The sequence below is a fragment of the Calliphora vicina genome, chromosome 3 (assembly GCF_958450345.1).
Source record: "Calliphora vicina chromosome 3, idCalVici1.1, whole genome shotgun sequence".
NCBI lineage: Eukaryota > Metazoa > Arthropoda > Insecta > Diptera > Calliphoridae > Calliphora > Calliphora vicina.
Genome location: NC_088782.1, coordinates 87564061 through 87578657, shown reverse-complemented (window position 1 = coordinate 87578657; position 14597 = coordinate 87564061). Strand labels below are relative to the sequence as shown.

General features: G+C 33.5%; 1 protein-coding gene across 1 annotated transcript in view; it reads right to left on the bottom strand.

Annotated features, from left to right (window-relative positions):
* S1P (membrane-bound transcription factor site-1 protease) overlaps positions 1–14597 on the bottom strand; it is a 166974-nt gene that overhangs the window by 99199 nt on the left and 53178 nt on the right. The window contains exon 3 of the mRNA XM_065506241.1: positions 432–1284. Coding sequence (XP_065362313.1) covers positions 432–1284 — 853 coding nt within the window. The remainder of the gene's footprint in view (positions 1–431; positions 1285–14597) is intronic.

Here is a 14597-nt window from a genome sequence, read left to right as displayed (position 1 = left end):
CGTACCAAAATGCTTTCGGATTGGACAACAAACGGGCGCAAATATGATGTACTAATAGAGTGGGTACTTCGAAAAATCAATAAAAATCTGATTATTAACAAAAAAAAATCAAATAAAAAAATTTACATATAAAAAAATAGTTCAGTTTGGATACCTTCCCATTTAGTGGACATAGGGTGTGGGTGTGGTCCACACCCTACGCCCATTATTTTTTGTTTAAATTTTTTGCTGAAACTAAAAGCTCTGACATGATTATTTTAACCACTTCACTCCACAAAAAACCTTGGAATGGGGTGGCTTTTTCATGTTTTGATTAATTTTTATAATAAACTAACCTTGATTTAAGTAAAAATGCAATTGTTTTGATTTTAAACTTATACACTAAATGCGTGGCTGAAAGAGTTAATAAAGTTTTTTTAATAGGTACTCACATATTTTAATAGCCATCCACCCAGTCCAAGGCCATAATACTGGTGAGAATGTGATGTTAACATTAATGAATTCTCCATGCTTGTCAATATATGGATGCCATATTGGTTTACTCAAAATTATTCCTCTTACAGATATTCCATTTAAAATCGTTATATTTACAATCGATGGCATGCTTCCACAATACATTGGCTGTGAGCTGTAGGGCCACATATATGGTTCGCTATAGTCAACATACGGTGGGCTCAGTGTAATTTTTGGTTCATACGAAAGTAGGAGTTCCATACTTTTTAAAATGTTCAGTTTCCCATAGCCCTGTTCAAACATATTATTATGTTTCAATTTTGTTGCTCCTTCTATAATAATTTGCTTTACAGACGAGGGGTTAATAACGTCGGATTTGTTTGAAGCTCCACTCAAAAGAAGGGCAACAGCTCCAGCCACCACTGGGGAAGCAACTGATGTTCCTGATAGTGATCTACAGCCACCTTCCAAATTGCTTCCTTTAACTTGGCTTCCGTATGTAACAATGTCAGGTTTAAGTCGCCCATAACCCAATGGTAATTCCCAAGTTGTCATACCTCGAGAACTAAATTTTGCAACAATTTCATCTGAGGTTATTCCACCAACACCTATTACGTCGCTTTGATCTGCGGGATTATTTAGAGTTCCATAAAGTGGACCATCATTGCCAATCGCTGATACCATTATTACTCTATTTGCTGACAATTCTAACACTTTATCTACAAAAGGTTTATCCATGAAATCAGGTCCACCAATGCTTAAGTTTAATACGTTGATTTTTCTAAACATTGCGTAGTTAAAAGCATCAAGGAACCATGAAGTATATGATACCTGTAATGAAATTTAGAGGATTTACAGTAAAAGATATATAAAGACAATTTCATAATTTACAATAATAAACATAATAAGGTATCTTGTGTAAAGTTATTCATCATTGCATTTACTATTCACTGATTGATCTAATATTGGTCTAAATTTTCTAAGTAAAAGTTAAAAACGCAGTTAACCTTAATGCACTTACCTGAAGATAGATGCTATTAAGTGCATTTAAGTTCACTGCCCAAAAAAGCAGCTGACGGCAAATAATTTACTAACTAAAAATTAGCTATCTTAGCTACTTTTTAAATTATTAAGAAGTTTACAACATAATTTTTTATTCAAAATCGTATTTTTCTTATTTTGTTTTGATTTAATTTTATATTAGGCAGATAAATGACATTTTTTTCATGAAAACCTGTTATAGCTTCCAAAAGTATTATGCACTTATCTTAAATGTGCGGGTATGAACAATGCACTTAAATAAACACAAATTTTGTGCACTTATATGCAAAATGCTCTTAAGTGAAAGGTAGGTAAGTCAAAAATACTTATTATATTTTTTACACTGCGTGTAGGACAACAAAAAAGTATTAGTTATAATTTGTACTTTGTTAAAAATTAGTTGCATTTGAAAAAAATGTTTTCACTTCTCTAATTTTTGGAGTAAGGCCATTTTTTCTTGGCGTCGACTTTCACTAGCTTCCTCCCATTTCTATGCAATTTATGTTAAAGTTTCTTCAATTGTCTTTTTTCATCTTTGCCTCTTCAGTTTTTTTGGCAACTTATTTTGACCTCTGGTTGGATGGAGTCATCCATTAAAGATATTATAATTAAATCTTCCTCAAAATCAATGCTTTTTTCAACCAGATGTTTTATTATTTTCTAATGCCACTTTTTCTTTTTTATACAGTTTTGTATCGTTCTTCGCATTGTTTGGGAGTTTTTTCTAAAATTTTTGACGTAATTTCTATCCACATGTCTTTTTATACCCTTCACCTTCGTGAGAAGGGTATATATAAGTTTGTCATTCCGTTTGTAATTTCCACAATATAATTTTCCGACCCTATAAAGTATATGTATTCTGGATCCTTATAGATAGCGGAGTCGATTAAGCCATGTCCGTCTGTCTGATGAAATCCGGAATTCTTTCGGCTCGGTTGCTATTTAAAATCGAGAAAATCGGTCCAAAAATGGCTGAGATATAAGGAAACCTCGATTTTTGACATATTTTTTAATATGGATATCTAACGATAGATATTTCAAAGACCTTTGCAACGACGCACAGTGCTGCCAAAGGCACCTTTGTCCGGCCAAAAGTCGAAAAATGTATAAAATTATCCACAAATTTGTATATGGGGGTTTTGCTGATTAGGAATCCGTTATCAGAATTAGCAAATGCAAAATGGCCGACCTAATATGACGTCATTTCATACGAAAAAATTAAATGAATTTACTAATTGTTTAAAAGTTTTTGTGTTGATATTATTAGGGTATATAATTGAAAATTTATTAAAAATTAACAAATTTACAATGGTGAAATGCAAATGGCGATGCTAGAGTGCATTCAACAAATACATGCATACGTATTTGTGTAGCTCTAACGTAGTTCACGTTTTCGAGAGTTTACTGTATAATTATATATGAGGAATTATTTCACGCCAAGTGAACCAACTTTTAAAATCGATGTCTTCCGATCGGGATGTCTTCCGATTTACAACAAGGTTAGACGTATTGGATAGTAATTCAGACACTATTTTTCAACAAGATCGGTCCAGAACTCTCTGAGTTAGGGGGGGTCAAAATTTGGCCAAACATGTGATTTTTCTCATCCATGTAACTTATTTTATTTATTTACATATTATACTTATAATTAATTATTAGTACAATAACAAATAAATCTATGACAGCGAGGGTCTTAAGCTTATTGAGATCAAAGAAAGTGTGGAGGTTTCATTTAGATATAATTTTGAAATTTATATTATCGTTAAATTTATCAATCAATATACGTTTTGTTACATCGATGTAATATTGAATGCAACAATGTATTATCTTTGTTATTTGTATTTATGTAGTTAATAATGTATTAGTGTATTATAGTGTACATATAATGTATTAGTAAACTCACATTAACTGTAGATGCTTCAGATTTAGCAGTTGGTGCAGTGTTGCATCAAATCGTTGATGGAAAAGCTCAACCACTCGGTTTTTATTCTAAACAACTCACCAATGCTCAACGTATGTACAGTGCCTACGATCGGGAATTGACTGCAATTTATCAGGGCGTCCAACACTTCAGATATGCTTTAGAAGGTCGGAAGTTTACAATTTATACGGACCACAAGCCTCTAGTATACGCATTTCAACAAAAGAGTGAGAAAGCACCACCGAGAAGAGTCCGACAGCTTGATCTAATAAGTCAGTTTACCACCGACATCCGTCACATCAAGGGCAGCGAAAATAATACAGCAGACTGGCTCTCACGAATAAACAATATAACAACAGAATTGATAGATTTCGATATCTTGGCTACAGAGCAGTGTAACGACAGCGACTTGAAGTCTTTGCTAGATAAGCCAGGTAAGGATTTATCACTCAAACTCACACGTTTACCCATTCCAGATTCTACAAAATTTTTATTCTGCAACATTAACGGCACAAATATAAGACCGTACGTGCCAGCTAACCACCGAAAAAGTGTGTTACGAAAACTGCACAACCTGTCACATCCTAGTATTAGGGCAACACGAAAGCTAGTAATGTCACGCTACGTATGGCCAGGTATAGCCAAAGATGTCGCAGATTTTGTTCGTGGTTGTTTACAGTGCCAAAAAGTGAAAGTTGGCAGATATACTTCTGCTCCATTAAGTAACTACAACACAACCGATAAGCGCTTTCAACACGTAAATATAGACCTTATTGGTCCCCTGCCAACATCATCTGGCAATCGCTATTGTCTGACGTGTATAGACCGGTTCTCTAGATGGCCAGCTGCAATTCCAATCCCCGATATTTCAGCACACACAGTCGCATCAGCTTTCGTGGCAGGTTGGGTAGCATCGTATGGAGTGCCAGAAAAGATAACGACTGACTTGGGAAGACAGTTCGAATCAAACCTCTTCGATGAGCTGACAAAGACTCTAGGTATATCTCATTTACGTACCACAGCGTACCATCCTCAAGCGAATGGTATAATCGAAAGATGGCATCGCACCCTGAAAAATGCCATTAAGTGTTACGCCACCAAGGATTGGTCATTTGTCATACCGTTAGTACTATTAGGACTACGAACCACAGTAAAGATGGACATTGGTGTAAGCCCAGCCGAATTGTTGTATGGAACACAATTGCGTTTACCCGGAGAATTCTTTATAGAAAGCAGGGCCAAGAACAGTCAAACCGAGTTTGTACAACATTTGCGTCGAGCTATGAGTGAATTGCGGTGTCCTTTGCCTTCGTGGCACTCTACTAAAAATAATTATGTAAATCCAGATTTAGATACGTCTAAATTTGTTTTTGTAAGAGTAGATCGAGTACGAAAACCGCTAGAACCGGCATTTGAAGGCCCATTCGAAGTTGACAAGCGATATAAAAAATACTTTGTAATAAAAAGAGGCAACACAAAAGTTAAAATTACCATCGATCGAATTAAACCAGCGAAGATATATTCCGATGAGTCATCTAAAGTACATCCTGCAGTTGAAGAGACACAATTGAATACAAAGACCGAAACAACTCCAAAGGTTAGTCGATATGGAAGGCGCATCAAATTCCCAGAACACTATGGATAACGCAAAAGCTAGCCGGGGGGTATTGTGGAGGTTTCATTTAGATATAATTTTGAAATTTATATTATCGTTAAATTTATCAATCAATATACGTTTTGTTACATCGATGTAATATTGAATGCAACAATGTATTATCTTTGTTATTTGTATTTATGTAGTTAATAATGTATTAGTGCTATAAATAAAAGAAAATGTAATGATAGATACAAAGATTTTTGTTAAGAAATAAAATGGAGATTCAGTAGTTCATAGTTATCGAAAGAATTAACTCATGTTTTTATTGCCTATATCCAATTGATAATCGCCTACAAAAGTTAAATGGAATTGTTAAGATTACAATGTTTCAAAAAATTTATTATTACGAGACCAAAAAGCTCTTAAAGGAATAGACCAAAGCTTTCTTTTGAACAAAAAAAAAAATTTTAAAAAATGGCCCCTTTGAGTTACAAAACATTTATTTTGGTATATATCCCACTCGCATCCCACTAAGTGACCAAATAGATCTTAAAGGACTAGACTTTTAAAAAAAAAAATTTTAAAAAAGGGTCCATTTTGGAAAAAAGTGAAAAATTGCATGTTTTGAGTTACAAAACATTTATTTTGAAAGATATCCCACTCGCATCCCACTAATACCATGTTCACACGACGGCATTATTCGTCATTCACGGTCTCATTCGTCATTCAACCCCCAATTACGAACTGAATTACATGATTCGCCATACAAAATTTCAAGTGCGAATTACCTTGTTCGTACGTAATTCAGTTTGAATTACCTTATGAATTACGAACCAATGACTGTCATCTCTAATTTTTATCGATTATTTATGTATCAAAATCAGCTGTCCAAACAAAAATGTCAAAACAAAACAAAATAAAGAAACAAATTTTTGTATTAAATAAATAAATTAAAAGAAATAAAAAGTCTGATTAAAGTTAAATTCATTTGTAAAAGTAGCAGCTCTGCCATTCTTTCAGCCCACACCTCTAATAAAGCCCGCTCGCTGCCCTGGTCAAACTTGCTTGCACTTTTTCCTTTTTCTAATAATGAAAATAATAATTAAATTATATTTGTTTAATTAATAATGCTACAATTTTATGTTTTTACTTACCTTTTTTATCCATTGCCAAATTACAAATTTAAAATTCGCACCAAACAAACAAAAAAACAAAACATGTAAACAGAAGAAAAAAAAAACAAGAAGAAGAAATAAAAAAATGACAAACTGAATTACGAATGTTGTCGTGTAAACAGGTTGATTCGCAATCGTAATTCAAAACGCGAATTAAGTAATTCAGACTGCCGTGGAAACATGGCATAAGCCACCAAATAGGTCTGAATGGAAAATATCCAAGCTTTCTTTTGAGCAAAAAAAAAAAATTTTAAAAGGGTCCATTTTGAAAAAAAGTCAACAAAGTTTTTGATTTTGCAAAAAAGAGTCAAAAATTTCATGTTTTGAGTTACAAAACATTTTTTTGATAGATATCAAACTCGCATCCCACTAAGCTACCAAATAGGTCTTCAATGAAAATATCTAAGCTTTTTTTTTAGAAAAAAAGGGCCCATTTTGAAAAAAAGTTAAACAAGTTTTTGATTTCGGAAAAAAAATATTAAAATTTTTTTATTTTTTTTCGAAAGATTGAAGAAATGGCTATCTAAACTATTTGGAACACATTTTGCTAAGAACAATAGGTAATAAGTTACATGGTCAAATTTTGACCCCCACTAACTCAGAGAGTTATGGACCGATCTTGTTGAAAAATTGTGTCTGAATTACTATCCAATAGGTCTAACCTTGGTGTAAATTTCATCCCGATCGGAAGACATCGATTTTAAAAGTTGGTCACGTGAAATCCCCAAATGTGGTGTTATATTTTATGTTATTTCATGTACATTAAAGCGTACAAAAAAGACTATATTTTTTGAATTTTATTTATTTATTAAATAATACTTTGACTTATTACCTCCAATAGCTTAGAGAGCAGGAAAAATAAATTTCACTCAATCACATCAATTTTGTTTAACAAATTAAAAATAAAAAATAGTCCTTACTTATTACTTTCTAATAATTTACTATTTAGAAATTTACATTCAGATTTTGATTTTGCGTATTATACTTACCTTCAGCTGTAAAATCCAATTTGTTTCGTTTGATTTGATCGATTACAAAAACTTTGACACGTGTTTAACGGAAACTCCTACTAGTCGATCTTTCCTACGGTAGTGTGCCATTCGTGTGAAGGCTTCATTCAAACTGAAATTATGAAGGGCATTTGAGGCAAGGGACCTTACTATGATAATTTTTTATCTATTAGAGCATTTCTTTAACCAACCTAATGACAAAAAACCCAAAACTAAAAACTTGTTTTTTCGACTTTTGGCCGGACAAAGGTGCCTTTGGCCGCACTGTGCGGCGTATATAAGACCATAGTAAGTTGGATCTACAATGGGTCAAAATCGGAAAAAAAAATGTTTAACCCGATTTTTTTTTTCACCAAAAGTTTTTTTCGCTAAATATTAAAAATAAATTGAAAAAGCAATGCAAAACAATTTTTTTCCAATAAATGAAAAAACACCTTTGGAAAAAAAATTAATTTTGTTTACCTAAAAATATTTAAAATAATTTCGTGAAGGGTATATAAGATTCAGCACAGCCGAATATAGCTCTCTTACTTGTTTTATTTCAAATTTCTTCATGGGACCTACATATATCAGCCATGTAATTAGCATAAAAGTCCAAGAGCTGTCTAGTCTCTCCGTCTGTCCACACTAAAAACAAAATTTTAAATAATTAAAGCAGACTTTCTACTTATTTTGAATTCTCCTGTACGTAGGTGTTGTTGGTGAGTCAGAGCTCTCGGATTCCATTTTCTGTATTATATTGTAATTTATTTACAATAAATAAAAATTTTCCTTTTAACCCTCTCATGCCCGATGTTGCGTATATGCAACAGATGGCGAATTGAAACATATGCCGCTCATAAATTTCCAATTGGGTGTTGCTACCGAGCTTTTGAATGTAAGTCAAACTACCCTTATTCTGTTAGGCGTCGTCGACACAACACAATGCCGTTTTTAATCATTTGTTGTAAATCCGTATTCTCGTTGACAATATTGCCACTTATCGATGACTGTCAACATTTGTTTGGTTTTCTGTAAGAAAAATTGACGTTGATGTTGCCTTTAATTTTGTCGACGCCGTTTTTGGTGTCGTCTGCTGTTGTGTTCAAAAAAGTATTGTTACGAAATTGTACTTGAATTCAAATATAACGATTTTAACGGCTGATTTAAAAGTAGCATAATGCTTTCAAATAGCAGTGCTGTAATAGCAAACTGTAACATATCTGTGGGCATTATTAACATTGAATAAAAGCTTTCAATTGACCATTGATCGTAAGTATGGCAACGCTGCACATAGGTCTGGCGAACCACTTTTTTTGGCCAAAACTAAAATATTCACTTATATACATAAATTCATACAAAAGATACAATTAATAACAAAAAAACATAAATTTTATTAAGTTTTAAAAAATTTAATTTTTTTCTTGTTTTTCACTTACACTCTGCCAAACTCTGAGTAAATCAAAATTTTTGAAGCAAAAGTTTCCTGAAACAAAAATTGATTTCTTAAAAATAAGCAAAGACTAGCAGAAAGTTATTGATGATTCGTAAACACAAAATATCACTGTAATTTTGTGCGTTTTTGGTTCGTTGAAATCGGTTGAAATTTTGTAAGTTATATAATATAATTTTTTTTATAAAAAGTTAAAATCACTGATTTTTAGGTTATGAAAGTTTTTTATGTAATTTCTTATTACCATCATTTTTATTGAATATTTCACTATTAAAAATTTAAATACTTACCATTGTCATTAATATCCATAACTAACACATTTAAAAAGTTTTTTTTATTTTCGTGTAACATGTGACTCAAATAAAACAAAAAACTACACTACGTGTTTCAGTTTACCACTGCACTTTAATCATTGAACTTTCTCACTTCATAGATTAACGGTTAATTGAAGTTTGTAAAAACAAATAATTTTTTTTGTTTATCTGAAGTGTTTGCTACTATATTCTAACAACAAATATAGGAAAAGAAGTTTTGAGTTTTGGCCAAAAAATGTGGTTCGCCAGACCTATGTGCGCTGTTTGCTGCGACCGTATATTCGAATTCGAATATAGTATAATCGTTATAGTTTGTTTTTTTATAAAATCAAATTCAGATACGGAAAGAGCATTAAAAATTCATCGCGGAGTGACTAATCTATTTTCCGGATATCAAGAGTTGCATAAGCTATTTGATATTTTACCATATGATGATAATAAGATTATGGGTGAATTCCAAAATGTATGTATGCAATGCAGTCATATCTTTATCAAGACAAAGCATGCAAAGGCGTAGTTAAAATTTAAAAAAACTTATCATACTGACTGTTTTTACTTTTTAATACATTTTGCGATATGAAGCATTATCAAAGTTTACACGGTTGCGTTAAGAATTGCTCGACTTTTTAAGGTTGCATTGTAGACATACATTTTGGAATTCACCCTATATCATCTAGTGATGAAAGTGACGTTGAACCAATTCCAAAACGATGCAGACAATTATTCAGTGATTCAGATTAATCATAGCGCATATTAACAGAATTTCCTGAAAAATTGTTTTAGCTCATTTTTTTTTACCATTTTCACTTTTTCTGTAATTAATGAATTAATATTATATTTTGTTTTATTTTTTTTAACGTATTTTGTTTATATTGTTTAAATAAAGTAAATAAATATATTTTTGTTGATTTTTTTATGCGATTTTGTTCTAATTTTTTAATTAAAATCTGAATTTATGCGGTTTTTCAGAATTTTGGAACGAATCATTAGTTTTTATATGAAGCTAGAGTATCGTTTTATGGGAATTCAATTTATGCGATTTTTTTTTGTTAAAGAACATTGTAGAAAGTACAACACAGATGGCGTATGTATTAGAAAGCTCTAGACAGTTAAAGAGCAATCTAGAGTGCAGATGGCAGTGTTATAAATAGTGGCAGAGGTTGCAGTCGTGAGTGAGTTTATCAGAGACGCTATTTGAATAAACATCAACTGAGTGCCTTAAAGTGTGCTGTATTTTAAAGTGAATTCGTGTAAATTATAAAATGTGTCTGTATTTCTGCGAATTTATAAACGTGTATAAAAATCATTTAGTGACTATTCAATTCTGTTGTTGTACATTTTAAATAAATAAAGAGTTGTTACAATTTTCAAACTACTAAACGGCTTTTATTTACAATCAAAAGTATCCGGTATATTTAAAGGAAATAAACAAACGTTTTGAAAAGGTTAAAACGTAACAATTGGTGTCAGAAGTGGGATTGCAAATTAATAAGCATGAAGTTTGAGGAACTAAAAGTTGAACAACTCAAGAAAGAATTGAGTAAGTGGAGCTACCAACAGCAGGTAACAAGGCAGAATTGCAAAAAAGGCTAATAGATGAATTCAAGCGGCGTGATATTGACATCGGTACTTACGAATTTGAGTACAAAGAAGAAGCTGAGATATGTACCCGTTCAACAACGAGCAACATGGACTTTAAACACAATGTTTGCCGCCATGATGGAGAAAATGAACGAAAATTCGAAACAGCTTGAGGGGGTTAAAACTGAAGTTCAAGAAACTTCTAAAGCTACAGACTAGAAACTTCAAGAACTTTGTGTGGTTATAAACAGCAGAGTAGATAACCTTGAAATGCAAGTATCCAAATTTAACAAAAAGGTGTCCGAATTAGAGAACGACCTAGAAAAACAATCCCAAGAAGTTGATAATAAATTTCTCGATCTGGAAATGAAAATTAATAATCTTCAATGCCAAGACGGACCGGTGCGAGTTATTTCAGAAACATCGAGTAGGATAAAGGCTCCTAGTTTTGATGGCACCACACCATTTAATGTGTTCAAGTTCCAGTTTGATACGGTTGCCATTAGAAACATGTGGAAAGACGAAGAAAAAGTTATCGAATTGATTTTGGCCTTAAAAGGAAATGCAGCGGTAGTTTTTGAAAGCGTGCCAGTGAGCAACAGAAATTGTTATGATGACATAATTGAGGCGCTACAACGTAAGTACGGTGGCGAACATAAAAAAGAATTATACCGAATGGAATTGCGTGGTAGAGTGCAGAAACCCAATGAGACGCTACAAGATTTTGCGTTGGAAATCGAGCGTTTACTACAGCTTACTTATCCAGGGGAAAACAACCCATTTTTGGACCATATCAAGATAGAGGCATTCGTCAATGGCATTCGCGATCCTGAAATAAAACATGCGGTTTGTGCTACACCTAAACCATCATTTGCTGTAACAGTCTCATTTGCACTGGCTCAAGAAATGGCGAATATAATTTCAAAGCCGCAAATATGCAAGAGAGGAATATAGTCGACGAGTTAAAAAAGTTCTTAGAGGCGTTTAATGATAAGCATAGCAAAGCCAGAGTAAAATGTTATAATTGCGGTAAATCTGGTCATATTCAGCGAAACTGCAAAGCACCGAGAAAACGAACCAGATCTGTTTCGCCTCCAAGAAACAACCCGCCGTCAAATCATCAATCGTCACATGAATCACCTTTAAACTAAAACGAGCTAGCACTATAGGGCAAGAGCTAGCTCCCACATCTGAGGGCCCCACAATCTCCATATCAGTAATGCAGCAGAAAAATAGCAATCTTACGGCTAGAGGATAAATCAACGGTCAGAAGCACATTTTTTACTATAGACACAGGAGCGTCGCAGTCCATCATCAAGCCCGATTTAGTGAAGAACACAATTGAACCATTACGTGGGGTAAGTCTGCGCACAGCTACTGGGGAGCCAGCCACTGTCTATGATAAAGTAAATGTGAAATCAACCATTGCCAATGTTACCGTCAATCATGTATTTATTGTTGCCGATATTGTGGACGAAGTAATCATTGGTGCTGATTTCATGATTACTCACGGCATTATTTTGGCTATGGGACAAAAAGTTATGATTTGGCGAAATGTGGAAATACCCCTTGACGTCGGATATGAAAATAGGACTCAAGTGAGAAGACTAGTTACCGTCGATCATCAGAAACTGCCACCACAGTCAGAAACTTTAGTGTGGGCTCGTATGGTGGTAGAACCAATAGAAATAAAATGTGATCTTATAACAGCAAAAGCCCTCGTTAAGCCCTGCAACAACAGAATAGTTCCGGTAAGAGTGCTTAACCTGTCCAGCTCTGACAAAGTCGTTTAGCCAAATTCCGAAATAGGTCGATGCACTTCAGCAGAGGCAGTAATCAATAGCGTGAAAAACCCGGAACCTGCCAATAAATCTACCAAAGAACACGAGCTACTAGCGGAATATGTGGGGAAATGGGTAGGAAGATTAGCGCCGCCCGATAGAAATAATGCCAAACAGCTTCTGAAAAAACATTCCTCGGTCTTCGCCTTAAAAAGTCAAAGCCAAGGTAGAACGGCAATAGTAAAGCATCAAATACTGGCGAAGCATTCCTCTAGCAAAACGAAGTGAGGTGAAGGAGTTTGTTAACGAAATGGAGCGGGATGGAGTAATCGAACCATCTTCAAGTCCTTGGAGCTCGCCTGTTGTGTTAGTTAAAAAGAAAGACGGCAGCACTAGGATTTGCGTCGATTATAGAAAGCTGAACGACGTTACCAAGAAAGACAGCTACCCGCTACCAAGAATTGACGATAAATTTTTTAAAAGTTTTTTGTGGGTATAAATATTAATTGGTAAGTTTAGGTATTATTTAATCAATGAGGAAGACAAATTGAATTAATAAACATTATTTAGTGGTTATTATGTCGAACTTTTCTTTTTGTGATTAATATTATTAATTATTATTTAGGCTCGAGTTCATTAAATTGATTTTAGAATTATGAAAATTGAATAGAATAAATTGTATTTCTAAGGAAATCAATTTAATGAACTCGAGCCTAAATAATAATTAATAATATTAATCACAAAAAGAAAAGTTCGACATAATAACCACTAATATTAATTTAAAATACACCGGGCACGGTGGTACATGTTTAATGATCTTCTGTCGAGTTGTGACTGATAAACAGAACCAACACAGAAGAAACAACATAAAGAACAAACATAAAAAACAACAATTGCTTCATTGTTAGCTGACAGCTGACTACAGCAAAACAAAACAAGTAATAATACTAAAGAATACAACACTGAGAAAGCTCGTAAATTTCGTCTAACTCAAACAAAGTAGAAACAGAAATAAGATTAAAAGAAAGCTTTGATATAAGTCCTTGATTCTATTTCTGTAAAAACTGGTGAGTTAAATAAGGAGTGAGATCGAAAAATTCTTAACATACATATATGTTTATAAAAAAGAAACCACTAAACTTACAGCTTTAATTTTTTTTTTATTTGATTGAAATTATTATTACAATTTACAAAAAAAATTATTTTTATAGTTTTAATCACTAGTGATGAAATTTTGAACCTTTTTCGGAAACCCTTCCATTAACGTTTTTATAGTGCTTTCTGTCACTTTGCTCGAACATGTAGTCCATCTCCGTTTAAAATCTACCACACTTTTGGACACCTTTTTTGTACTCTTCAATTCTCTTTTAACAAGAGCCCAATATCTCTCCACTGGCCTTAGCTCCGGGCAGTTTGGAGGATTTGCCTCTCTTGGTACAAATACCACATTATTGTTCTTGTACCACTCAAGGGCTTGTTTGCCATAGTGACAGGATGCCAAGTCAGGCCAAAAATAAGTGGACACATTATGAAGTCTTATGAATGGAAGCAGCCTTTTTTGTAAACATTCCTTGATGTAAATTTCGGTATTTATAGAGCCCGTTGTAACAAATGAGTGGCTTCTTTTGCCGCAACTGCATATTGCTTGCCATACCAAGAACTTTCTGGGAAATTTTGTCTGCTTTTGGGTCCTAAACTTTTCTTCAACATTCCCTCGAGCATCAGCAACATAAAATTTTTGACCTGGAAGTTGCGAAAAATCTGCCAGAACATACGTTTCGTCATCCATTATGCAGCAAGAATATTTTTTTATAAAACTTGACTTCAATTTCCGTGCTCTGTTTTTGGCCTCTAAATTTTTAGTAGCGTTCCTGTCAGGAACTTTTTGAGCCTTGTATGTTTTTAAACCTGCATTAGCTTTAACTTTTCGTACCAAATAGTCCGAGCACTGAGCTAACCGGGCTGCTTTCCTACCGGATGTGTTGGGAGCTCTTTTGAAAATGCGTTCTATTTTTTTGGCTTTAGAAACATCATGTGGACCATTCCTTCTACCTGAACCAGGTTTTCTATCAACTGACAAGTTCTCCCGGTACTGTTTAATAACATTGGAAACAGTTTGACGGCAGACCTTTGTATGCTTGGCCAACTTTTTGTAAGACCAAGTTGGGTTTTGTTGAAAATATTTAATAATTTCAGTACGCACTTTTTTCTGGTCACTCATTTTAATCAGATTAACAAAAAAATTAATATAATTGACATTACACATAATAACTGACATGTTTTTCAAAGGTA